General features: G+C 47.2%; 1 protein-coding gene across 4 annotated transcripts; it reads left to right on the top strand.

The window, feature by feature from the left end:
* The first annotated feature begins 1,142 nt into the window (after positions 1-1,142).
* pik3r1 (phosphoinositide-3-kinase, regulatory subunit 1 (alpha)) lies at positions 1,143-26,347 on the top strand. Of its 4 annotated transcripts, none has more exons than XM_061799696.1 (15): positions 1,143-1,372; positions 2,796-3,355; positions 11,866-11,958; positions 12,110-12,184; positions 12,902-13,033; positions 14,356-14,557; positions 14,710-14,792; positions 21,633-21,834; positions 21,925-22,105; positions 22,174-22,299; positions 22,380-22,522; positions 22,851-23,027; positions 23,313-23,387; positions 23,482-23,652; positions 23,747-26,347. In XM_061799696.1, exons 2-15 carry the CDS (start codon positions 3,010-3,012, stop codon positions 23,934-23,936), a joined length of 2,196 nt encoding a protein of 731 aa, XP_061655680.1. In that variant the 5' UTR covers positions 1,143-1,372; positions 2,796-3,009; the 3' UTR covers positions 23,937-26,347. The 4 variants fall into 4 exon arrangements, with proteins under 4 accessions (XP_061655680.1, XP_061655681.1, XP_061655682.1 ...); XM_061799697.1 differs by lacking the exon at positions 1,143-1,372 and adding an exon at positions 10,941-11,031 and having other exon boundaries at positions 3,096-3,355; XM_061799698.1 differs by lacking the exons at positions 1,143-1,372; positions 2,796-3,355; positions 11,866-11,958; ... (2 more) ...; positions 14,356-14,557; positions 14,710-14,792 and adding an exon at positions 17,574-17,779.
* Positions 26,348-26,955: the final 608 nt, after the last annotated feature.

Below are 26,955 nucleotides of genomic sequence, written 5' to 3'. Positions count from 1 at the left end.
TTCAAGTTGCACTTACGGATGTAGTGCCGAACTGTATTTACTGACATTGGTTTTCTGAAGTGTTCCTGAGCCCATGCGGTGATATCCTTTACACAACGATGTCGGTTTTTGATGCAGTGCCGCCTGAGGGATCAAAGGTCACGGGCATTCAATGTTGGTATTGGGCCTTGCCGCTTACATGCAGTGATTTCTCCAGATTCTCTGAAACTTGTGATGATACTATGGACCGTAGATGATGAAATCCCTATATTCCTTGCAATTGTACATTGAGGAACATTCTCCTTAAATTGTTCGACTATTTTCTCACGCACTTGTTCACAAAGAGGTGAACCTCGCCCCATCTTTGCTTGTGAATGAATCTTTCTTGCCACCTGTCCCAGCTTTTTTGGGAACGTGTTGCAGCCATAAAATTCTAAGTTGATGATTATTTGCTCAAAACAATAAAGTTTATCAGTTTGAACATGAAATATCTTGTCTTTGTATTGTATTCAATTAAATATAGGTTGAACATGTTTTGCAAATAATTGTATTCTGTTTAACACAACGTCTTCTTTTTGAGAAAGGAAGAAAACCCTTCTCGTCACTATTTATTTATTTTTTAATTTTTTGCAGCGCAGCAGAAATGCACGAATTCCACTTCCCACGCTGTCGGCCGTCCCGCGTGGGCCCGACTTGTTTAAAGCTGCTTATTCGGCCTCCTTTAGCAGCACACTGAGCTTTTATTCTTGATGGCAGCCGGGCATTTCAGCCATAATTATGCCACCCGCGTTAACCAGCATGCACCTCGCTGGAGACGCACCCCACCCTGAAATTTCTCCGTTGACGTATTGACACTTGAACGGGAATATGTACGGCGTGATTGCGCAACACTTTTTTTTGGTCGTTCTGTTGCTGCTAATACGCGAGCACGATAAAATGCCGACGCGAGAAGCACGTCGTAAAGCTCGCAGGACTTTGGCGTGGTTACGTAACTTCCACGGTCCGGCTCGGGTTGCACGCGCTCCGGACAGCGACGGCAAAAGGGGCGGGGCCGCGGCGGTCGTCGATTGGTCGATATTGTGACGGACAAGGCGGGGGAGCCAATAGCCAGCCTCACTATCGACTCGCCCCCTCGTCCGTGCCCTCCTCTCCGCTTTGGCCGCACAGGGGAACGTTTGTCCGGGACTCCGCCGTACAGTCGACGCGTTGCCGCTGCGCGAGCTCCTACTATTCGCGAAGCACGTCAACTCGAGCAGGGAGCGGGACGCCATTTGCGACGCTCGTTGAAGCACTTTGCGGAGTGGAACTAATGTAGGAAAGTGGGCGAAAAAAATAAATAAATAAAAGCCGACGACGACGACGACTTGGAGCGAAGAGGATTCGTGCTCGCTAGGTACGTGGTGGACCCTACTGCGCATGCGCATACCACTTAATGTATAGCAACCTCACTCGACGCGACTTTAAAAAACGTGAACTTTCCGCTCGATGACTCGACTTTTAAGAGGCGAGCTGAATCCGGTTGCGACTTTAAGTAGACAAGTGTCTACTTAAATTCATAGAAGTAAGTCTACTCGTAATTGTTAACAGCGGACGACCCCCCCTTCCTTCTCCCTTGACTGCTGCTAACATTTCGTCAGCCATCCCCTCATTTTTTTTCTCCCCACTTTAACCCGTCAAAACCCGCGACGGACTTTTTCGACCACCGTCGTAAATTATATTCCGGCGCTAAATGGACACCGATAGCGCGTGTTATCTATATGAATACTCGCTACTTAATGATGCCATTCGGTCTTGCAATTGTGGTGCAAATGTGTTTTGATGTCAATCGTGATGACCGAGTTCCCATACGTCCCGGTATCGGGTCGATACCCGGTATTGCGGTATTCGTGAAGGTTGCCGATTCCCACCAGCTGGCAATATTCATTTGCGTCAGAAAGAAAGAGAGAAAGTTCTGTGTTTACATTTGTGTGTCGTTGCGTTCATTCAAATTGTAGGTATTAAAGGTACTAGTAGTATTGGTACTTGATATGGGTGAGTGTTCAAGAGTGAATACTGGGGGGGGGAAGTGGTGTTGAACATCCCGAATTGTAATGAAATATAGTTCCAACTTTTTAAGATTAATTCGTTCATGAACCACGTTTGTATCTCAGATTGTCTTTTCCTCATTAAAATGAAGTGAATTGGCCTGAATCCATTCCAGCCCCTCCCCCCCCAAAAAACACAACAAAACAATTTTGTAATGTTTTTTTTTTTTTTCAAATGAGAAAAATATCACTCTATGATATTATACAGTGATGACACAATTAAATAGAATTAAAGTTTTCCTCACACGTTCTCCTTCAATGCACATCGTGCCGCTCATTCTTGTGTGCCGGTCTCGGCCACCCGGGGGCAGTATATACGCACCCGAAGACTCGGCTCCTCTCCCTTCTTCGCAGAGAATAAAAAATATAATATGCCGGTGCGTATTGTTATATGATCTGTGCACACGTGGTGCTGCACCGTTTTTGTTCAGAAAGCCGACGCTTAAAGGGTAACACCGCCGCCACGTAGATGCTAATTGTTAGCCCGTGTGCTTATGGAATTTCCCATTATATGTTAGCATTAAGCTAGCGGAGGTTATGTGATCGCTTTAAATATGCAACGTGTAATTCTGTGTTTTATGTTTAGTTTGACACTAAACTTTATTATTAATTTTTTTAAAGACAATTTTCTAATGCTAATTGTATCTGCTGCTTGTTGTGAATGTTTACTGCGTTGTACGCGCTTCTTCTTCCTTCCGGCATCTGTAATAAAAGCGGCGTGTCGTCCCGCAGCTCCGCATCGCTTCCCCGCAAGGCCTTGATTTCCCTGATGGGTGCGCACTGCGAGGAGGCGACGCGCAGACACAGCTGCAAATCACCCAACCGAGTCGACAAGTGCGAAAGAATGAAGACCAGCTAGACGTGTCCCGTCTCCAACAAAAATAAGAGCAGTTTGTTTTATTTGGTTGTTGTTTTGAAAACACGGCACATTTTTTTGGGGGGCAACATGAGCACGGAAGGCTACCAGTACCGAGCGCTGTACGACTACAAGAAGGAGCGCGAGGAGGACATCGACCTCCACGTGGGGGACGTGCTGCTGGTGAGCAAAGCGGCGCTGGCGGGGCTCGCGGCGCTCTGCTACACGGACGGCCTGGAGCAGAGGCCCGACGAGATCGGCTGGCTGCCCGGCTTCAACGAGACCACGCAGGAGAAAGGCGACTTCCCCGGCACGTATGTCGAGTACGTCGGCAGGAAGCGCATCTCGCCGCCCACGCCCAAGCCCCGCCCGCTGCGCCCGCTGCCCGTCGCCCCGGCCGCCTTCAGGACCGAGGCCGACTCCGACTCGGAGCAAGGTGAGTCCCCGCGGTCAGAAAAAAGTGCGGCCGTTGCGCGTTGCCGCATTCAAATAATTAGATGGCATCGAATCCGGCGTCTCTTTCAGCGCAAAGGGGCGTGGCCTGTGAGTCTCGGGTGTTGAAGTTCACATTCTGATGGCGGGCCGTTGCGTGCCAGTAATGTTTTGACACGACAAACTTTTCTACCAGTACATAATGAAACCTTACTAGTAATACTGTGCTGCACTAGTAACACAACTAGTAGGCATGTTTTACACACTAGTAGCTACCTGGACCCTACGAGTAGCGCCAAAATGCCCATTTGCAGTTTTGTCTCGCTAGTAACACGTTGTTGTTCTACCAGTATGCAAACAGTTTCCTACTAGTGTGCAGAAATGTCACACGATAGCGGAAAAAAATAGTAAGTCACAATCATTCCACTAGTGCTCTGATTTATTTTACTAGTGAGGGCAAAGAGCATACTAGTACGTGGACCTTAAGCTGTATATCAAGAATACCAAATAAATGCTCATACGGCTTTTTGGCATTACTAGTGAGCAAAAACTGTACACTAGTTGACAACTGCCTGCTACTAGTACTCCTAGTGTCATAAAATTCTTGTTTAACATCCAGTGCTTCACTAGCAGTACTAGTATCACACAGATGTCAACTAGTGCATATTATTGCCTCACTAGTAACATGTAGTTTTCCTACTACCATAAAAAAAAATGTCTTTCAGTCGTGGGGAAAAAATGTGACTCGTTAGAAAGTCCTTCTACTAGTGCCCCCTAGTCGTTCTCCTAGTGCCCATAATTGTCTTAGTCGTGAAGACAAAGAGTGTACTAGTACATCAAGCAGCCTTGCATACCACGGCGTCCCGCATTGGGCGTTAAGACGCAGGACAGCAAGCCGGTAAAAAGCCGGCTCGCATGTTGGCCGTGCGAGGGGCCAAAACTAGCCGAGTGCGGCGCTCGCTTCCTGTAGCCATTTGTGGCGGATTGTGAAATTCTTTGCTGCGGTTTTACAGTCAGCAGCAGCAGCGGCGTCCGGGCGGGGCGGCGTTCAATACCCGCACCGCGCGTGAGTGGCGTTGCAGCGAACGTAGCACCGAGAGAAGAAAAGCGTCAGTGTCCTCGGCCGTCTGGGAGGGGCGGCAGAGCTAAAAGGCTAATGTGTGTGCAGAGGATAAACACTGAAGTGGAGCTCGGGCCCCGAGTGAGGAGCTAAGGGAGGAGCCTCCATGCTACGAGGGCTTTGACAATGGGGTCCACGGCTTGCCCTTTTTTTTTATTTTTTTTTTTTTTTTATTTTTTTTTTTTGGGGGGGGGGGTTGTGATTTATCGCTTGGCACAGAGTTGTTTTTGTTTTTTTTTTCCCCCTTCTCCTCCACTGCTTGGATAGCTCCTCTGGTTGGCTGCTGGGGGGCGGGGGGCGGGCGGAGGCTGGGAACAGTGGGCCACGGGGGCCTACATGAGTGCAGCAGATGTGAAGAGGCCGCGAGAAACCATTGGGCCTGATTCATTCGGCTCCCCGAAAGTGACGTTCCCCTTTCCCGGGCCCCTCTCGCTGGGGAAACAATGAAGGAGGCCCGCTCAAATCTTGCCCTGCGGGACCATGTACTCGCCAACATGGACAGTTACAAAGTGTTTTTCTCGTTCCTTTTGGAAAACTTTGTGTGAGTGGCATTTCTCGGCTTGTGACATTTGACGTGCAGCATCAATTGTTTAAACTTCATACACGAGTACACCTGTAACATTTTTGTAAATATTTGCTCTTTTCATGGCTTTACTGCAAGGTAAAGTACAGTGTGCAGCTTGTGTAACAGTTTAAATCGGTCGTTGTCTAAACCGTGGGCAACAAAAGTGAGTAGACCCTAAGTGAAAATGTCACACATGCTCCGTTAGCACCATACTTACCATTTTTCATTTGATTGTTTCATACTTATGGCCCAGAAGTGTTTTTGACACAAATCTTTCCTGTGATTCAATGTAAAGGAGATAAATACTTGGTTAATCTCGTTTCAGGAAATTTACTACTGCATATTACTACCGTGAAACGGAATTCCGTCACCAACCGAGGACCCTCTGTAGGGATTAACAGAAGTCATTCAGGCTTTTGATTGGCTGCATTATGGCCAATTAGAAGATGGACATTATGATTGATGTCATTCTTACGTACAACCCCAATTCCAATGAAGTTGGGACGTTGTGTTAAACATCAATAAACACAGAATACGAGGATTTGCAAATCATGTTCGAACTATATTGAATTGAATACACTACAAAGACAAGATATTTAATGTTCAAACTGATAAACTTCTTTGTTTTTAGCAAATAATCATTAACTTGGAATTTTATGGCTGCAACACGTTCCAAAAAACTTTGAACAGTTTGAGCATTAAATATCTTGTCTTTGTGGTGTATTCAATTAAATATAGGTCCAACATGATTTGCAAATCATTGTGTTCTGTTTTTATTGATGTTTAACACAACGTCCCAACTTCATTGGAATTGGGGTTGTACATTGTTCAATGTTATTAAATGTAAATTCATATAAGGGGGGGGGGGGGGGAAACTGCACTTAAAAATTGATTCCATTAAAATGTATTGCGTATAAAAGTTGTTTGATAACAAACGGTTCTGTGAGATCACATGAAATGTATTGGTGTTTAAAGTTCATTAAATTCAGTTTCCATCCAAAGATGTTTACAAGAACACAAAAAAAAAAAAAAAAAAGCTTTTGCGTGTGGACCAAAAGCTAAGATGCAAAGAAAAATGTGCATTTTTGCAACCCACCTTGCACATCGCAGACCTGACCGCACTTGTCGTCCTTTCAAGTTCCTACCGAAAGGCAGAATTGTCGCTGTGCGATTGGCGAGCGCGGATTGTGCCGGGCCGTGTTTGCGTTGGCCTGTGGAATGCAGCTGTTGGGATTGTAACTTATCGCTACAAAACATGTCAACGCACGTTTGAGATAAACCGCTGCGGGCTGCGTTTCTTGCGAGGGGGGTGGGGGGGAACATCTGATGCCGCACCGGCTGACGTGACCTAGCGGAGACCAAAAAAAAAAAAAAAAAGGTTTTGAGCTTCCACATCGAGACCGTGGCAGACATCTGCCGCTCCGTAATGAGGGTTCCGTTGTCCCGATTCTGGTTTGCGTCGGAAAGCTTTTAACTGGCCGGGGAAGGATTTAGCCCAGATTACTAAATCCGCTGGATTGGCCGGGCCGAAAGTTTGCGTAACGCAGCCGCCTGTGTGATGTGGTGAGCCTCCGGAATGTTCTTCTTTGGCGGCAGACTGCACGCTGAGGCGACTTTGAAGCTTTGTTGTAACAATTTAGCTGTAACGATAAACAGTCGCACGCTGAGCCTGAGAACTGCTCACCTGATTACCTCTGCTAAGGAGCTTTTGTTTTGGTTCGCGTTTTGTTAGCGGAATTCTTCAGAAACTAACTTTTATTCAAAGGTTTTCCTTAGTGACTAATGCCTGAATTTCAATGAGACAATTCCAGTCAAGTATATTAGTGCTTATCTGATCCTGGATTTTCTTTATATATATTTTTTGTCCCCGTCTGAAACCTCATTTCCGCTAATCGGTACAGCTCCGTGCGCCGCGGAATGGCTCATCCGCGTCACGCTACGCAAACGAGCCGATGAACAAAACAACAAATAAAAACGCACCGTGGCATCCATCTGTAGTGGTTTTTTGTTGTTGTTGTTTTTACACACTCGTGCTTATCTTCCATTGTAATACGGAAGTGACCAGTCTTTGTTGACCAATCAACGGAGGGCTCCGTGTTAAGCTCCGCCCTATACAAGCAAAGTGTACCGTACAACTGAAACTGGTATCTCCGCAAAGAGATCGGATATTCTGGGACGGTTTACATTGGCTGCGGGCGGAATCATTCACTCATTGTCCACCCACTCACTGTTTACTGTTGTAGGGCTAAACTGGCTTTCTACATCGCAATTTAAAGCTTGTAGTCGACTGCAAAAACTCTTGATTTGTTCATCCCCGATTATACCTTGGTTAGCGCGTGATTCCGAACACGGGCACAGAAAACAGCCGTTGTTGCACTTTGTACAGTTTCCTTGATTTGCTATTAAGGCGCTCATGAACAAAATGTATTGTTCTGATTCACTGCGTGCTGAAAGGAGGCGTTAGCGTTCGTTTTCCCAAACAAGCGCCGCGTGCTGTCCAAAGGATCCTCCAGAAAATACAAAAACATCTTTTGCCTGTTTGTGTACAATCCAGTTAGTCATCTGAGAGTTACTGATTCCTTTTCTCACTGTGTTCTCGGGCGCAACCAGATACTCGTCGGTGGGAAAGCAAGGCCGAGTAGACGAAGATTGCTCAAACCGTCCCCGTAGACAGACTTGTTGACCGCGGGGTCAAAGTGCGACCGTCCATCGGCAAAGAGCTTCGTCAGCGGTTCAACGCTATCTGCACAAAGACACCGGAGTGGGCCGTGTCGCATTCGCGGATGGCGCGCCGCAAAGCTTATTTGGCGGCGAGCGGGCAGGCCGACAGAGGCGAGAGGTGCCAACGTAGCGAGGCGACGACGGCGAGCGGCACACGTGCGTGGGGGCGTGGCCTTACATAACCGCTCTGGCGACATCCATCATTGGCTGTCAGGCCGCTGGAGCGGCACGCCTTTTAACTACAGAGCACGCGAACAGCATATGGAAAAGTTGCTCGAGCATTTATTCTACATCCAGGTTAAGGTGCATGTACTAATATACTCTTTGTCCTTAATAGTAGGACAGCTTTGGCATACTAGTAGGACAGCTACATGTTACTAGTGACGCAACGCTGCGTGCTACTACTAGTACTACTTGTGACAAAATGTATAAGTTAACGTTTAGCACTTCACTAGTAGTTGTCCCACAGAAATGTCATACACTATTGGCGTGCAGCAGTGGAAAAGCGCTACTAATAAGACAATCGTTCTCCGAGTCGTTCTACTGGTGCGGTGGATTGTTGTACACTTATGGAAAAAGAGTCTACTAGTATATGGGTCTTGAGCTGAATATCAAGGCTATTAAACGGCTTTCCTTCCACGTATCCACACAGCGCGCACGGCCGGCCTATCGCGCGCTCGCACATCTGGTAACGCTCAAAGCGCGGCAACTCCCTAAAACCTCGCAAAAAGCCTCGCGGAGCTGGCGAGCTGCGCCATCCGCGACTCCCATTTGATCAACGTCGCTTTTATGCGCGGCCTCCAAAGGGTTAAGTCGAGTCAAGGCCCCGGAGAAGACATGAAAATGGTTTGTTTGTTCAGCCCAGCGCATGACACGCCGTTTGCAAGAGCTCAAGGGTGTGGGGTGGGGGGGTACGTTTCTCCACGTTTTGTTTGCGAACACTTTGAATTAAACAACCGCAGGGCAGATTTTGGAAGCGCTCCAGTCACTTTGACAGGAATGTGAAATACTGAAGGCTCGCTTTAAATGTCCTGTGTGGCGCTGTGTGACCTGAGCAAACCTGGACGCGAGCATTTTGAAAGCATTCGCACGCAGATTGTCCAGCCATCCGGCAACAGTCCTCTCATTGGCTGACGCTCGCTCGCAGCGCCCGCTTCAGCCCGCAGGGTGAGCTGTTGCCACTCCTCGGCGCGTGACCGCGGTGCCGAATGCCTAACGAGCGCGCTGCATCTGAATCTTCAGCTTGCTTTCCTGTTGCATGTTCCACAAGTGATCCACTTCTCTTTCCGCCACGTGAGCTTCACTGTTCAGCCCTTGTCGCCGCTTCGCCTCCCCAGACGAGAAGAAACATTATAACCCGAAAATGGCGGTCACTTGAGTAGCCCCTCTATATTTATCCCAAGCGCGCGCTATGTTTAGCGTCCGGCCCAGTCTTGCCCACACAGTCTGCAGTTCGCCCGGTTCAGACATGGCGTTAACCACCCCCCCACCGGCGCCACAGCGCCAGCGGCAGCTGCGCACGGCCGTCCTCGGCCCGCGGGCCTGCACGGACTCGTCCGGGGGGGGGGCCCCCGTGCCCTCTTTAGCCGCTTTCCATAGAGACAGCTTCCAGTATTGGAGCTCCTGTTTAAATGCATTTTTTTTTCAAGGTCCTAAATTATCTGCAGACGCGTTGACCTTGCGATCTGTCTGAGCGTGCTTGTCTTGCACGGAAAGCCCCTGTCGCGCCGCTCCCCGAAGCCCACGTGGTTGTGCTATATGTACGGGATGCAGAATGATGGGGGGTACAAGTCGAGCCATGAATTTCCAATCTTGGGGGTACATAATACCTCGCATATTCACATCATCATCAACAGTATAAGCGTAGATGTAAAATGCGGTAAGAGGGTGCCAAACAAAGCGTTGTTTAAAAGGAAAGTAGTACATTAGCATCAAGGAACTACGTTGAAGTGATACATCTCGACTGAGAGACAAGCTTTGTCTGTTGAGGAGGAGCTCAATTGAGCCCGGGTTGTTTGTGGAAGTTACAGTGTCTTCGGATGAGTGGCAGTCAAAAAGTAATGTGGCTAATTTAATTTAACCTGCTAATAATTGACATTTTTTTCTCAAGTCACTCAACTCACAGAACAGCCAGCCAACTCTACACTCTCATTCGCTGACACGCATGTCACTCACCAGACCAGGCCTTGCCTTTTAAAAATGTAAACACGTCGTCACAGATACAACAGTAGAGCGCGAGGATGGCGACGCCGAGTGGATAAAAGTTATACCCTCGCCTCAAATTCCCGTTATTGTGTTTAATATTGCAAAATAAATTTTATCCGATGAATCGATGGGAAATACGATAGACTCCTCGATTCTAAAAATAGTTGATAGCTGCAGGCTTGTGCTCGTCGGCCCACAAACGCATCGCTGCGTATTTACCGCGCCTTGTCCGAACACTCGCATTTCAGTTGCGCCAGAAGGACCCCGCCCTTCTGCGGTACCGCGAAGCAACTCAATCTCGGGCCCGTCTCGCGGCAACCGCTTGATGCCGGGGACACTCGTCTCCCGGATGGCGTCTCGCAGCGTCAATGATTCACACAAGACTGCGGCAAAGGCATCGCTTTGTCCGAAACGTTATCTCCAGTAAGGCGAGCTCAGATATTGCAGTCATTTTTATGGCTGGAAAGGAGGAGGAGGAAGGGGGGGGGGGGTACAAATATAACTCCAGCTTGTGAATTAGTTTCTGAGAAAAAGCTGCCATCCGTGTTGGATATCTGCTCAAGGGGGGGGGGGGAAAGTTTGTGATGGCAGCACACAGTGTCCGCATGTCTATTTAGAGTAACTTTTGGCATTCTGTCTCAAAGTTCACTGCTTCTGAGAATAATCCCCCCGACCCCTTCACCCCCTTAATGTCTTCCAGATGAGCACTTGTCCTACATGCACTTTGGAGTGTTTGAGTGCGGTCACAAGGAGTTTTCTTCACACGCAACATGGCGGCCAAAGAGGAAGTGGCTTTGGATGAAGTGCTTCATTATTTGCCCGATTGAACACGTGCGTCGGTGCTAGAAAGGCGTGCGTTTAATTGCCCGATTTAAAAAGGAAGGGGGGGAGGGGGGCATTTATTTTGAAAAGCAAAATATGGTTTCAAGAAAGACTTCCATTCATAGTTTGTTGGCCTTTTTTTTTTTGCAAGCGCAGACAGTCAGCGCTTTCATGTCCACACCTGGTACTAAAGGTCTAAATGGAAGAAGAAAAAAACCTGTGGCCCCGGCTTACCTCACATCACAGCGTACGCATTTGCCCAGCGCCTCACACTCTTGTAAATGCTCACTTTTTTTGGGGGACGTTTTTTTTTTTTTTTTCAACTTCCTGCCAGCTTGTAAGCAGAGCGCAGCGCTTCCTGTGCGTCGCTTTTAACCGCACTTCAGAACTCGCTTATTTATTCTTTTTTTTTTTTCTCTCTTCATTTCAGCAGCGCAGCTGTCTACCAAAGTGCCGTTTTATTAAATTGCTGGCTAAAAATCATTGCGCGCCGCTAGCGCAAAGTGTACTGAATGACATGTCACTATTACACACGCGTCCTTTGAAGTCGTAGAGAATAACATTTTTGCCTCCAGGCGAATGTTTCTCCCTTTGGTGAAAAGAGTCGTTTAGCAATTCATGCCTAACATTCCAAGGTTTGTGGCATTGTCTTCACTTGAGCCTTGTCTGCTAAAGTGTGTTCTCCACTGTTTGTGCCATGTTTGCAGCCTCATACCGTGTCAAACGTGAAGAGCTTTCACAGCGCCTTCCAGGCAAATTGGCACCTTTCTCTGAAATGATTTTTTAAAAAATGTTTTTTTTTCTCCCCGTCTGACCGTCTTCGGAAGTGCACGTTCACATTGCCGTCGCAGTTTTGCGCAATCAGATATTTCGATGTGTGGCGACACACAGTTGCTTCCAACACAAAGGGGTGTGTGGTCAGCGAGTCTCGGGCGCACCTTCCTATTGGCCGGTTCGCTGTCAGTGATGGTCGACGCAATGTGAGATAAAGATGAAATCGCACCGCGCGGAACAGAAGTAGTTTCCCCACTTGACTATTTCTTATCAAATCTTCACCACTTTTTAATGTTGTTACTCGCAGGCTTGTGGCTGCTGGACCTGACGGAGCAGTTTTCCCTTCCCGAGACGGCCCCGCCCCACCTGGCCCGTCTCCTCGAGGCCATCGAGAAGAAAGGTAAGTTTGTCTTGACTGCGGGCGCTTTTGTGCCGACATGTACTTATTCTAATGATCTAAACAAGCTGATAGAAAATAGACTCCTCAATGAACCGAGTGTCCTGCCTCTTTATTTTTTTTCTCTCTCTCTTATCTTTTTCTTTTGTTTAAGGTCTGGAGAACCCCACGTTGTACCGGACCTTTACTGCAGGGGGTGGCCATGAAGTCCGACAATATTTTGAGTCTGGTAAGTAGATTTGACACAATGCTAAAAGCCATTACGATTCCTGTGAACCCCTTGTTTATCGCGGGGGATACGTTCCAAATCCGCCCGCAATAGGTTAAAATGTGTGACACAGAGAGACCATTTAAAAAAAAACAACAACAACTCCACAAGCTTTTAACACTTTGAAACTCTTAAGAAACACTTTTTAAAGTATTCATTAGTCGCAGTTCTCACTATTGAGAGGCAAAGCGTGTCTGCTTCAAGCCGTTTCTTTGTCGCTACTGTAAAACTGACACATAAAACAAAAGCAAATCAAACATTTCATGTTAACAACTGAACATGTTCAACCAAACCATATAATTTCCTCTAACGAAAGTCTGTTTGCTTAATGCTGACGTATAATGTAAAATGCCATAGATGGGCCAACGGAAATGAGCATAGCTGTTACTCTGCTTCTAACCTTCCAACAACTGCGACGTTACCAGACACAGAGCACCTGCAAACAGGTACTCTGTATTCTCTCTGCTCTGTGGAAACAATGACTGCTACTGGACTTTCTTTGCCGCTTCTTCTGGCTTCTAAAGTCATTGTCATGTCTTAAACTTCATGTCCCAATCCCAGCCTCAGGTACCAGGTCTGAAGCCGGGAAATTGGCAGGTCGACCTTCTCACTGCCTTTATGTCTGTGAGAGAAAACATCGTGGTTCGTAGCCTTCTTGTAAATGCGGCGTGTTTTCAGATCCCTCGTCTGCGGACCTGGACCGGATGGAGCTTCCCGCCCTGTGCGACGGCGTGCGCCGGTACCTTCAGGACCTCCCTCAGCCCATCGTCCCGCCCGCAGTGTACGCTCAGCTAGTGCACGCCGCCAAAGGTAAGATTCTGTTTCCGTTCCTTTCTCGACAGAAGAGGTGACTTCATGTACCACTGTACTGAACATTGAGTACTCTCAGCGCAAACCGCGAGACCACCCTGGCGCACTTTGATTTCCAGACACGTTTTTAACCTGTTTAATTTTCTCTACGCATTGAATAAACAACTCTGGCTGTGATCATTGTTGTGAATTGTGCCGTTTCCGTGATATTCTTTGATTCTTGGCACAAGAAAAGTCCATGACTTGCTGCGTGAAAACATTGAAGCAAAACATCCCAACGCAGATGGCCAGAAAAGGCTTTGTTTGTATTCATTTTGTTAAATATGCTCAGCTTACAACAATTATAATGTTGACATTGATTCAGTATGTTGTAAGTATGCAACAGTAATAACGGCACTGCTTAGTAGTGTTCAAAAACTATGTTTCATTTGACTACTTTTGTCTAAACTTTTGTCAAGTCACTTCAACATCGTCCTTGGCACCAAGCTGCCACAAAATAGTGGCAAAGCACTACTATAGTCTAACTGAAAATCCTCAACTCACTTGAACATTGTTCCTTGACAGCAAGATGCTACAAAATGGTGACAAAGCACTACTTTTGTCGAACTGAAAATCCTCAACTGACTTCAACGTTGTCCCTTGACACCAAGATGGCGCCAAAGCACAGATTTGTCTACATTTTTAGTCTAATTATTAGCATAATTGCCCACGCGTTTTCGGAAAACAAATTGCGTCCGGCTGCCTCGATTCGAACTTTGCGGATCTCCATGACCTGCGTGACGAAGAATCTACACACGTTTTAGTGAGCACGTTGGGATTTTTTATTTTTTTAAATGATGTTCTGACAGTAAGTTAAAAATGACCCTGTTAAGTGAATGAAATGAAACTCCTCAACTGACTTCAACATAGGTCCTTGGCACCAAGATGCCACAAAATGGCAAAAATAATTAGAGCACATAATTAGTGAGTGTTTTAGCGTATAACAGAGGATACGTTAAAAAAAAAAAGCTTCACTGTATTCCACTATAAAAAATTCCCTGTATAGTTACTAGTGTTGGAATGAGTGAATGATTGCGATCGTATTTCTGTGCAAAATCGTCCGTGTTACTTCACAGGCTGTCACGTGGCCAGAAACAGGATACGTGCGGTTGGTGGGGACTAAACAAGCCTCTCACAGGCAGCCAATCACCCGCCAGTGTACCTTGCACTCTCTGTCAACCGTGTCATCTCCTGCATGCGCTCATTTTGTTCCATTCCGCAACTTCTCTTGCAATGTTCTCACGTCTTTTTTAAAAAAAATTTGTGCTTCCTCCTCCGCTCAGAGGTGTCCAATCCTGACGAGTGCGCCCAGCAGCTGCGCCGCATCGCCAGCGGCCCCGGCCTGCCGCCTCAGTACTGGCTGGCCCTCCAGCGCGTCCTGCGCCACTTGGCCCGCGTCTGCCAGAGCACCACCAAGAACCTGCTGAGCGCCCGAGCGCTGGGCGAAATCTTCAGCCCCGTCTTCTTCAGGCAGCAGAGCACCAGGTGGGGGAGGGGGGCCGTCGGGAACCGTGGGACACACAAATACTGGGAGTCCTGGGCTTTAATATGAAAAGCCATTGGAGCATTTATTCGATAGCCTCGCTATCCAATTTAACGTACTTTTCTTTCTTTCTCCTCATCTTCTCTTTGTGCAGCTGTGAGCCCAGCCTGGATGCCCACGTCAGGATCATCGAAGTTCTGGTGGCCAGCGAACGGACTGAAAGTCAGGCCGCTCCAGGTACTTTCCCCTCCGACCGTGCGAGCAGGCGTGGCATCTGTAAAGCTGAACATTGCGGTGGAGATGCATTCAACTGCAAATGAAATTAACTCCTCAATTTGGCAGGATGATGAAAAACCTTTGAGTTTAACTGTAAATCTGTTGTGAATGTCAGCTTTACAGATGCCATGCTTTCTACTTTGTGTTAAATTTGAGCCATCGTATGATAATTTCTGGACAATGGTCAGACTCTGTAAACATCAGCTTTACAGATGCCATGTTTTCTGTAGTTTGCTGTCCAAATCCGAAAAACTTGGAGCTACATTGTACATCATCAAATTCTGACTTCAAACTTTGGCTTTACAGATGCCACATCTGCTGTGTAGGCAAGTGTGTTCGGTCAAAATCTGGCCAGATTACGAACAGTTTTGCGCTTAACCGAGTAACTTTAAACTCCAGCTTTACAGATGCCACGTTTCCCGAGCAGGCGGCAGGTCTGCTGCGAAAAGTAGGGCAGCATGGGAATAGTTTCGCTCGACAAAGCGTCTTGAAGATGTCGTGCGTGAGCAGAGAACAAAGTCAAGCAACAGCAGGTGCGCGCGCGTTGCAAAGCTAGAAAACGAACCGTAATGACAAAACGCGGTTTTCATGTTCCCTGTTTTGTGTTTTGGCACTGTGGTGGTCTCCAGTCTGGTTTCCTGTCTGTTGTGTGCGCTCGCGTTGCTTTTACAGCACTTCGTTAAAAGCGCCGCCGCTGACGTTTTACGACCTGCTCGGCCCGTTCGTACTTTGATGCTTCTCCGTGCGCACGGCCCGCTCTCAGCCGCAGGAGCACTTTTGGGACGGACGACGGAAGGAAAGATGGCCGAGGGGGGTGCACGTGTAGATCGGGGGGTGCTATTGGAGCCCTCTTAAAATTGCTTCTCAGGAAGATGCAATCTGGTTTGAAGCTGCCATTTTAGGCTCATTTTGGCCATTTCCGGCGGTCCTAAGACGAAGACGACGAAATTGTGTCAAATCGCGACTAAATCTGAAGCACGTACACGACGAGACAGACGGGTGGCTTGAAAGGTCAAAGGAATTTTGTTGTTTTCGTTTCTACATGCCAACATTGAAATGTGACACTCACGACCCAGAAAAAAACGAAGTCAGCCATTTTGCCAAAGATTTTTATTTGTATGTTTTAGCCCCTGCAGCCAGTTTCACTTACCAACATGACATTTGGCAGTCTTGTCTGTCACAAGTAAACCCACCAACAACTTCTCAAGAAAGCGTTTCCCAAAAGTCCTCCCATTTAGATTTGAAGCGGCCATTTTATGGTCATTTTGGCCAATTCGCCGCCACTCGCATCTTTCATGTTGGCGTTCCGCACCGATCTACAGAGAACACCCGAATTATGTTTTTGAGACGAAAGAAATGTGTCTTTGTAGTCACAACCTCAAGTAGCTTATAATGTCTTCAATAATTCACCAAAGGGCAAAGAAGATGCTGCAAAAAAAAACAACACAATTTAGTGCATAATCCGTCATTGGGCAAATGCATTCAGCGAGCGTTCGTACGGAATGCGTTTCAATAGAATACAACTCAGTGGGAGAGAAAATGGACTGCTTGCCACATTAAAGAGAGCGCGCTTGGAACACATTAATCATCTGTTGCAACGAAGACTCTGCAGTTTCCTGTTCGTGTCGCCTTATTTTTGTTACGGAGCGTACTTTCCCCATCTTCAAAGACGTTTTTTTTTTTTTTTTTTTTTTTTTTTTTTTTTTTCCTCCATTTATAGCGGTGTTACTTTGTGGACAGCAGAGTGCGGGAAGCCTTTTTTTTTTCCAAAATAAAGGCCTTTGTGATTGTTAAAAATAACATAATTCTACCATCTTGAAACAACTGGGCTATTTTTGACATCCATTCGCCGTAGCTGATTTTGGGTGAGAGGCAGCCATACACCCTGGATTGGTCACCAGCCCATCACAAGGCCCAAACGTCCCAACAAGCATTGGCACGTTATTACGGACACTTTGGAATCTTCACTGGACCAAAATTGCACGCTTGTGGAATGTGGGAGGAAGCCGGAATACCCAGAGAGAATCTACGCAAATGAGCCGGGATTCGAACCCTGAACCTCCAAAATGCGAGCCAGATAAGCCTACCGCTACGCTTCCTTAAAAAGTGACACCCAGAAAGGCATAGAAGTGGACGTCGTTGGAACAGTTGGACGCAGACTTTCCAGCGCAATTGAGACGAATCTCCAAACGTGTTGGGAGTCGTGTTTATCGTGACATCGTAGTGACGCTGTCTCGTCCGCTCCCGGTGGCCCTATTTTGCGACCGAGAGCTCTTTTAATTGGATTAAAGTCCGGGGACCCTCGCGTTCAATGACGCACGCATAAAGCAGCGGGAGTGGACTCAGGTGCTCATGGAGCGTTAGACCCACACACGCGCATATTGTACATTTTTAAGTGAAAGGCCTGTGTGTGCGCGCATGTGTATGCGTGCGAGCCTCCTCCCGGCGACCGGCCGTCTATTTTAAGCGAGCGACAAAAGGTCCACTTAGATTTGGTTGGCTGGAAAGCCGAGCTGCCACAGAGCGCCTCTTGTTCGGCCCCGGCCGCCTCCCTTTGCCCCCACCCCCCGGACCCCTGCCCCTCAAAGTGTCCAGCTCAGCAAATATTTGAAATTTTGCAAGTTAATCATAAGCTGCCTCCTCGTCTCCAAACACATAGGAGAGATAGAGCGAGAGAGAGAGAGAGAGAGAGAGAGAAGGCGGGGATGAAGAAAGAGAGAGAGAGAGCGCAGCGACGGCGGCTAATCATTAGCGTGGCAACGTTAGGCACGCTGCACCCACCCTCGCGCATAACGGATTAGCCGGATTCCAGCCGCGAGGAAGCACATGGAAAGCTACGCTGTGCTCCAAGAGCCCAGGCTCTCAACTTGGATTTAATGTGACTTTTTTTTTTTTTTGCCACCGGAAAGGCAAAGACGCCAAGAAGAGAAACATGCACAACGTGCAACGTAAGTCTACTTGTAACGTTGGGAAATTGCCGATCGGTGCTTGTGGGCTGCAATTGTAATCATAATTAATAACACAAACGACACAGCACTTTTCACGAAGTACCAACTTAACAGGTTGACGAATAGTCAGAATTAAACTCAACAAGACAATAGCTCAAGTTTAGTTTAGTTTTGAATCTTAAATCACAATTGTTGTTTTTTTTGTTTTGTTTTGTTTTTGATGACACAGCTGCCAAAATGTCTGAAAACTGCGCTCGTAACACCGACTCTCCTCAATCGAGAATCGCTTTTTTCGCCATCTCGATCGACACGCAACGAACATGCGTTTCGTAATTAGTGAGTGAATGTGGCGTACCGCCGCATGCGCAAATCCTATGCTTTCGTAAAATCATGTAACACCAAAAACTGAGATTTTGCTTTCCGAAAACGACAGTTTGACCTACGCGTTTTTATGTTCGTTGCAAAAGTCGAACGATAGCGTAACTTATCTGGCAGCCATCCTGCATTCCGACATGCGTGGGTGAACATGCGTAAATTCTTCCCAAAAATGCGCTTTTCTACGTTTCCACGGGAACGACAACACTGCTTTTATTTTGTATTTTTTTTCCCTTATTCGGAATCCATTCCTAAAGGTTTGCAGAACCAAAATGACAGTGTTCGCGCTCATTTTTCTGTTTATTTACAAAGTCTAACAGCACATTTTTGTATCGGGTCACTTGCAACATCTCCGTGTTCTGACACTCATGAATGCAACGTACCTCCTTCAGAAAGTTGCATCTTTCAGTCTTTATGTGGGACTGGATACCCCACCATTTATAAAAAAATAAATAAAATAATAATAATAATTAAAAATATATATATATATATATATATACATATTTTTTTATCTTCCAGTTTAAAACACCAGTTGACATGAAGGAATCAATTCTATGTTCATTTGTCATTTACAACACAGGGTGTCAAACTCAAGGCCGGTGGCCAAATCCGGCCCACCGCATCCTTTTATGTGGCCTGCGAAAGCAAATCATGAACAAACTATTATCCTTGATTTCTGATTTCAAAACTAGTTAATCCAGGGAACGAAATATTTGTATGGTTTCACGGGCATAACGGCCGTAACGGCAATGTGGCCCGCAGCAAAAATGACTTTGACGCATTCCTAAACGAGAAAGTTGCTTTTGCGTGTTTCCGTGGGACAGATAATGCCCTCATCATTTTGTCGAGTATGGTGCAAAGTGACACGGTCCCATAAAGAAACCGTTTTACCTAAATGTTACCTAATTATTTCAAACAATCCTTTTGGGAGTATGGCAACATGGAGATGTTAATGATAAATCGTCCGTTTGCTTAATGTGACTGTCGATCCTCCGAAAAGTTGCGTCTTTCAGTGTTTATAACCGATAACGCCACCATTCAGTCAAATAAAACACAAAGTCACACAATCCCTTAAGGAATGAATGTAGAAATTCAAACGGTCGAGTTTGAACGTCCCAAATCCCGCAGATTTGCTCGTCTCGGGCCTCAACACGGGGCACATTTTCAGACGCTTATCTAAGCGCGCCACGCTCGGCTTTCACGACCCGACTGCATTCCGCTTGAGCCGTTCCACCTTTCCAAGAAGCGGCGTCTATTTTAGCGACGCTCAGGAAACGGAGGCGGTTACCCGTGTCACGCCGCGGGATTAGGAGCGTATTTCGGAGCCCTGTGCGGGTGGGGGATCGGATTTGAGCGCGCCGCGCGGACGTGCGTCGCCGCGGCGCAGCTAACTCGGCTGTGTGCGCGGGCCACGGCGCGGAGGGGAGGGGCCGAGTGAGCCGCGGGGACGAGAGCGAGGATGAGGAGGGAGGAAGAACGCGAGGCAGGCAGAGGACGTGGATGCGGCGGACGCACGCGAGGTCCCTTCACCGCGCGACGCCCGGAACATTTTAGGAGTCATTTAATGATCCTCTTGAGTGCTTTTGGGTTGGGAATCAAAGCGAAGGGGGAAGACAGGGAGGGGCTTTTGGGATGACTTCATCGCCGCCGGGAAATGAAAGATGCCGGAGCGCCCGGTGACACAGCTCCCGCCTGATTGGCTGCGGTGAGTGATGTAACGCGTTACTGAGCAGGATCTCTTTCATGGATTTCTTTTTTTTTTTTTTTTTTTTTCCCCTTGCATGGAGACATGTTGACATGTTGGCGCATGTGGTTTGCCTCACACTCAAAGGGTTCTGCGTTGTAATGTGTTGGGACGGGAATGAGTTGGACTCTGAATGTGAATGTTTGCGCGTCTGATTGACTGGCAACCGGTCCGGCGGGCGGACGAAAACGGATAAACAGCCGTGCGATATGTCGAAGTTGCGTGATGGTGGTGCCAAATTGATTTGTGACCAGTCCGTGCCTGGGGGAGGCGGTAGAGAATGAAAGGAGTGCATTTTAACGGTGTACAATATGCAAAAGTGGCGTGCAGGCAGTAGCAGGAAGCCCCCCCCCCTCCCTCCCACCGCAAAGTCGGCTTAAAAATAGCGCGCTACCTTAAGCGCCGCCCGTGAAACTGTCAACGCGCGAGGGGCACCGTCGCAGATTTAAGATGATTTATATTGGCAATGTTCCGACGGCTCGCACGCCATCTCTGTCGCGCGCTCGCCAGCTGTTGCCTGAAAGCCGCGCGCGTGCACCACGCGCTCCGAAAATGAGACGCGGGTCCGGAATGTTCTGCCCATGAAAGCATGAACGGCTTTGTGGATTCATTGGCAGCTTTTCTCAATGGAATTCATTCTCATGAATCGACATTTTTGCCCCGTGCCTCGTCCATCGTGCCTCGCAGTCTGCGGTGGGGGGTGGGGGGGGGGCTGGCGAGGTCTTGCGATCAATGGAAGACGTGCATTGATGGTGCCCCAGCAGATTAACGACTCATTTGTACGGATCGGAAGCCACCAAACGGACACTGGGTCCCACTGACACAATGCGGCAGGGGAACGTTTTCTTCTTACCGTTTTTCGCTTGTTCTTCCTATACAGTTCCGCCCCCCCACCCCCCGCCCCCCCTACCCCCACTCCCCAAAAAAACTCCTAAAGTTACTTGCCAGTTGCTCCACCTGGATTGGAACACGGTCGGGGAAGTATACATTTCTCAGTGCCTTGTACATGAGACAAAGTCCTCTGTTTACCAGCGCACCTGACATGCGAGCTTTCCAGGTTACAAACCGCAGCGAAGTAAACTGGCGGCAGCAAAAGACGACGTGGCACCAGAAATTCGCACCGTACGGCGTACTTACCGTTTTTCATTTGTTTCGTTTATATTTATGGCCTACAAGTGTTTTTTCATCCAAATATTTACAGGAATTATGACTCCGGTCCACTCTGGCTCGCTGTTTTACACATCAAAACCTTCTTGACGAGCATCCCCCTTGTTTACGAAGACTGTTTGAATGCGTTTGCGCACGAGACGCAATTTACTGCGGCGCTACGTTTTCTTGCCGCCTCGCAGATGAAATTGAGAATGTCTTTGAGAATTACGTAATGTCCTCTGTTTTGTTCCTTCTCCGTACGTCACTACCGTATTTTTGGTGTGGATAAATGTAGAAGATGTCTCAGCGTTGCGATACGCCTCTGTTTCCAAAAGGCGAACGAGACGTGTGAAGTCATTTGCTAGCAAACACAATTTCTTCATAATAAAGTGTGTTCTCGCTTAGTGTTCCTTTTTTCATATTTTGAGTCCATGCTATAATTTTATTTGTGGTAAAATAAACACTTCTGAGCCTAAAACATTCAAATTATTAAAAAATGTTCCATTAATTTCATCGGGAAACAATGTTTCGGTTTGCGTACACGGCAACTTTCTTGACGCTTAGCGCCCGTGTCGCCCCCTTCAGCTCTACCTCCGAAGCCGCCCAAGCCCGCCCCCGTCACTAACAACGTTCAGAACAACAGCATGGCGCTGCAGGACGCCGAATGGTACTGGGGAGACATCTCCCGCGAGGAGGTCAACGAGAAGCTGCGGGACACGGCGGACGGTACATTTTTGGTGCGCGACGCATCCACGAAGATGCACGGCGACTACACGCTGACGCTGAGGTAAGCCCCTCCTCCTCCTTCCTTGGAGGTTTCCACTATCGTTTGGTGGCTTGTCGTGATCGTCTGTTTTTTTTTTTGGGCGCTTCGCAGGAAAGGCGGCAACAACAAGCTCATCAAAATATTTCACCGCGACGGCAAGTACGGCTTCTCGGACCCGCTCACCTTCAGCTCCGTGGTGGAGCTCATCAACCACTACCGCAACGAGTCGCTGGCGCAGTACAACCCCAAGCTGGACGTCAAGCTGCTCTACCCGGTCTCCAAGCACCAGCAGGTACGTTAGCTCACCGCTAACACCGCACGCGGCGACGTGAAGCTTGACGGCGTGCGCTCCTCTCTCAGGATCAGGTAGTGAAAGAGGACAACATCGAAGCCGTGGGCAGGAAGCTGTGCGAGTACCACCAGCAGTACCAGGAGAAGAACAAGGAGTACGACCGTCTTTATGAGGAGTACACCAGAACATCACAGGTACGCGGATGGGCCAGTTGGCGTTGATAGATTCATAGATGCGCAGGCGTTCCGCTGAACGCGTCCTCGCCCTCTTTCAGGAAATCCAAATGAAGAGGACCGCCATCGAGGCGTTCAACGAAACCATCAAGATCTTCGAGGAGCAGTGTCAAACGCAGGAGCGCTACAGCAAGGAGTACATCGAGAAGTTCAGGAGGGAGGGCAACGACAAGGAGATCCAGAGGTAAACCGGCCTCTCCTTGAACCCGTTAGCATTAGCATCCACCCGCGAATTTCCCGGCCTCTGAGTTCGACTCAGGAAGCGCAGGGTGTGAAGTTTCTCACTTGACACTCACTCCTTCTCGAGTTCTTACTTGGCACCGACAAACTGGACAACATCAAAATCTTTACACTGGCTTCCTGTGAGTCAAACGAGGTTTTCAAATCTTACTGTCAGTCTAGGAAATTCCGGATGCACCTCTCCGTTCGGCATGAGAAGCCACCGATGGGGAAAGAAAATCAATGTCACCCAAAGAAAATGATGTATCGATTAAATCTAGCTGTGCTTTCAGGATCATGGGCAACTACGAGAAGCTCAAGTCCAGGATCAGCGAAATCGTCGACAGCAAGAGCCGCCTGGAGGAGGACCTGAAGAAGCAGGCGGCCGACTACCGCGAGATCGACAAGCGCATGAACAGCATCAAGCCGGACCTCATCCAGCTGCGCAAGACCCGAGACCAGTACCTCATGTAAATAGACTTTCTGCCACTCAGAAATATCCCGGTGCCTGTTGTTTACAAACGGTCCGTAGCGGTGGTCCTCAAGTGTGGTCGGTACGAGGGCTCCCTCTCATGGTACCCAAAAGAATCACTGAATTCATTGCACAAATGTTACAGTGGCGTAAATCCAGTGCAGTTCAGGTGTATTGAACTTTTCAGTGCTCTCAGATTTCATCTTTTAGAAGTGTTCGATGTCAAACTATTTTAGTTAGTTACATTTAGAATTTCTGTTGTGTGTTGGCTGTGGCCTTGCAGGTGGTTGACGCAGAAGGGCGTCCGGCAGAAGAAGCTCAACGAGTGGCTGGGAATCAAGAATGACACCACCGAAGAGTAAGTGTCAACATTTCGCTCAAATAATCCCGCTAGCCCCACCGCCGACGACAATGCTGACATGCGCATCCTTTTCCCCCCCGCCCCCTTGCAGTCAATACTCGATGGTGGACGACGACGAAGACCTGCCCCATCACGACGAGCGCTCCTGGAAGCTGGGCAACATCAACCGGCTGCAGGCCGAGGCGCTCCTCCAGGGCAAGCGAGACGGAACATTCCTGGTGCGGGAGAGCAGCAAGGCGGGATGCTACGCCTGCAGCGTCGTGTACGTAGCCTGAAGAAGAAGAAAGCACCGTTTGGGTTTTTTTCCACTGGAGATGACCCGAAATTAATCTGAAACACATTGTCTCCCCTTGCAGCGTGGACGGCGAGGTGAAGCACTGCGTCATCAACAAGACGCCGTCGGGCTTCGGTTTCGCCGAGCCGTACAACCTGTACGGCTCCCTGAAAGAACTGGTCCTCCACTACCAGCACACGTCTCTGGTGCAGCACAACGACTCTCTGAATGTGACGCTCGCCTACCCCGTCTACGCTCAGCAGAGGCGGTGAGGCGGAGGCGGGGGCGGGGGGGCCGAGGTGCTACGAGGAGGCCTCACGGACGCAGGCGAGGGGGGAAACTACGAAAAGGACGCCTGAAGCGTTTTCAGTGACTGCCTGACGAGTTTGAATGTACATTTGATCTTCTTTTGAGCGTTTGCGTGCGTCCCCCCGGGACCCCCTGCCCGAGGACACTGAGGCCTTTTCCTAAACGGTGCTTGCGGACTCTCTGACGCTTTACCCGCCGCGATGGAACTCAACTCCCCCCCTTTTTCGTGTGTCTTTTTGGTTGCGACAGTGTGTGCGAAAGAGCGTTAGTTAGGTGAAGTGTGAGGGCGTGTGTGTGTGTGTGTGTGTGTGTGCAAGAGAGTAAGTGCGAAAGAGTCAATATGAGACTTTTGTGTGTGTGTGTGTGAGAGAGAGAAACTGAGTGTGCTCGTGAGAGTGTTTGAGTTTATGAGAGTAAGTATGCATGAGAGGCTTTGAGAGTATTTGTGTGAGAGAGCGAGTGCCCAAGAGTGCGCGCAAGATTGAGTGTGTGTGAGAGCAATGTGTCAGAGTGAGTGAGAAATTGTCCATGTTGACCAAAACTCATTGACTCACGATGAAAAGAGTGTTGTGCGTGCGCGCGCGCGTGTGTGATGAGGTACTCGCTGGTATGCGCTGTCAAATAGCAGACGTGGATCAGCTGATCAATGTAGCATAAATGGCACTTTTTAAGTTTTTTTTTTTTCTTTTTTGGTTCCTTTTGGATGAGTCCTATGGACTTTTTCAGGAGGAGGAGGAAGCAGTGAAACTATGAACCAAGTGCACCAAAGTAAAAAAAACAAAAACAACAAAAAATGGAAGAAAAAAACAAAAAAAGTTCCTGTTGATTTTTCTTTTAGTTTCTGATCTGCTATGCAATTGTTTGTCCACACTCTGTTGCAAAGCACGAAATAAGCTTGTGTAAATATCCACAAGGGTATTTAAATGTACAAATGCCAACCTACCGTCAATATCTAATTTTTTTTTTTTTTTAAGAATAATAATAGTAGTCCAACTTTATTATAACTCACTTTAACGATGGAGAGGAGGAAAAATATTTGATTCGTCCTCCGTGGCTTCGAACTGCTCCCGTTCTCAGGCAGAACCTTCAGAATGGTCCAGGCTGCTTCACTCAGAAAAGCAGTTGGCACGGAACAGTATAGATTTATTTTCATATAACAAATATATATATATATATATATATATATATACATAGAAATATATACGTCCCCCGTCCCCCCCACATGAGAGAAGAGTGGCTATTCAAGATTAACATCCATGATTCACTTTAGTATTTTTCTGTATCAGAAAATGAAATATGGACACCAGGTGGATTCGCTCATTTCACCTCATTTCACGCTAACATTATTATTAGTGTTTCCCCAGTGAGCCAAAGACATACACTACTAACAAAAAATTAGGGATATTCGGGGTATTATTAATGTTTGTTTCCAAGGAAGTCCACTCGGCGCAGTGGCAAGATTGTGACGGTGTCAGTCACAGGTTGAAACATATCGAGACTGGAGGAGTCACAGAAAGGCACACGTTTACATCCTTGGAAATGAATTTTGACGTTCACTTCTTTGTTAGAGAAAAGCAACTTGTACAAAAAGCCCAGTATCCTTAACTTTTTGCAAATAGTGTTTTACGTAAGGAAAATGTCTCGTACGCCACAAAAAAAAGTAAAGATATATATATATATATATATATATATATATGCTGAAATAATGATGATTTTTGTCTCAATTTACTTAAATTGAAAGCAAAGCTATTGTTCTGTTGTATCAATGGCAACAGGCGGCTGCACAGGTTAAATGTAACTTCCGCCACCTACTGGAAGCACATTGAATTGTTCTGTCGGCCACTATACGCCGCTAGCATAAATAAATGTTACATTTGTAGTAAATAGAAACATTTCCACCAAATTCATATAAATTGGATCATTTAGCGATCGGATCATTTCCCACGACGCGCTACACGGTAGTTGGGAGAATCGCTGCTAACCAACGAGCGAACTGTAAAAGACGCGCGCAATGTGAGAATGTCATCGCTCACTGTAGCGAGTGTACAATTATTTTGTTTCAAAAAAGTTTTTGTCCACGAAAAAACCTCAAGGCTACTAGATGTGTCATGTGACATTTTGTTTCACCTTTTTAAACAAGCTGCTGACGTCTTTGTTTTATGATATATGATGATGATTTTTTTGGGTGTTTTTTTTTTTTTTTTTTAAGTTTCCTCAGCATCATGCACCATTCTTTTTGTTTTTTTCCCCTCTTTGGCTTTGTACGACTATTGGACATGTTTGGTTGATTGACTTGATGGTTTACCAGTGTTGCTTCAAACCTGTATTGGGCTCTTAAAAAAAATAAAAATAAAACCCTTTCTTTTTATGAAAACCTTGGTGTCCTTATTGCAACGGGACTGATCATCTTGAATCAGATGAGTCAAAACATTTTTCTTTTGTCTAGTATGTTTGTATTTTTGCCTTGACTTCTGAGTTTAATTACTTCCTTAACCATGCTTGTAACTCAAAACAGTTGTATCCCAAATAATCGTTCCTCATTTAAGTGAATGGAAATGCCATTAATCTGTTCTAGCCCCCCGCCCCCCCAAAAAAACACCCAACAAAATATATAGTATTTAATAAAAACATACATTAATATAGTTTAATAGAATGTAAAGAATTAAACAGTTTGTGCATCCTGATAATTCAATTGGCATTGTGTTGCTCATTGTAGCTTGTATGCCTTGGCCACCAGACTACAGAATATACAAAGAAGAGTTTGACAACTACATGACATTAAAAACTCGTAAATAAGTTTACTCATAAATCGTGGTACCACTACTGTACGTGAAACTTTGCAAAAAGACGCTTTGTCGTCGTGTTTTAAGTGACGTCTGGCTTTAAGGGGAGGTTTTCCTGGGTTCATTGGGCACAACTGGAGGCCGCTACATTGTTCGCCGAGCGGTTAGAGGCCGGGCTTAGGGGAGCAAAACAAGAGAG

This window comes from Phyllopteryx taeniolatus, chromosome 15 (genome assembly GCF_024500385.1).
Source record: "Phyllopteryx taeniolatus isolate TA_2022b chromosome 15, UOR_Ptae_1.2, whole genome shotgun sequence".
In the NCBI taxonomy this organism is placed as follows: Eukaryota; Metazoa; Chordata; class Actinopteri; order Syngnathiformes; family Syngnathidae; genus Phyllopteryx; species Phyllopteryx taeniolatus.
The sequence above is the reverse complement of the archived record's forward strand: the minus strand, read 5'-3'. Positions and strand labels throughout refer to the sequence as shown.

What these genes read in the sequence shown, in the direction of transcription:
- pik3r1 (XM_061799696.1), top strand. Translation starts at nt 3,010, where the DNA reads ATGAGCACGGAAGGCTACCAGTACCGAGCGCTGTACGACTACAAGAAG. An exon ending in CGACTCCGACTCGGAGCAAG is followed by an intron (nt 3,356 to 11,865) that starts GTGAGTCCCCGC and finishes TGTTACTCGCAG; the next exon opens with GCTTGTGGCTGCTGGACCTG. An exon ending in ACCCGAGACCAGTACCTCAT is followed by an intron (nt 23,028 to 23,312) that starts GTAAATAGACTT and finishes GTGGCCTTGCAG; the next exon opens with GTGGTTGACGCAGAAGGGCG.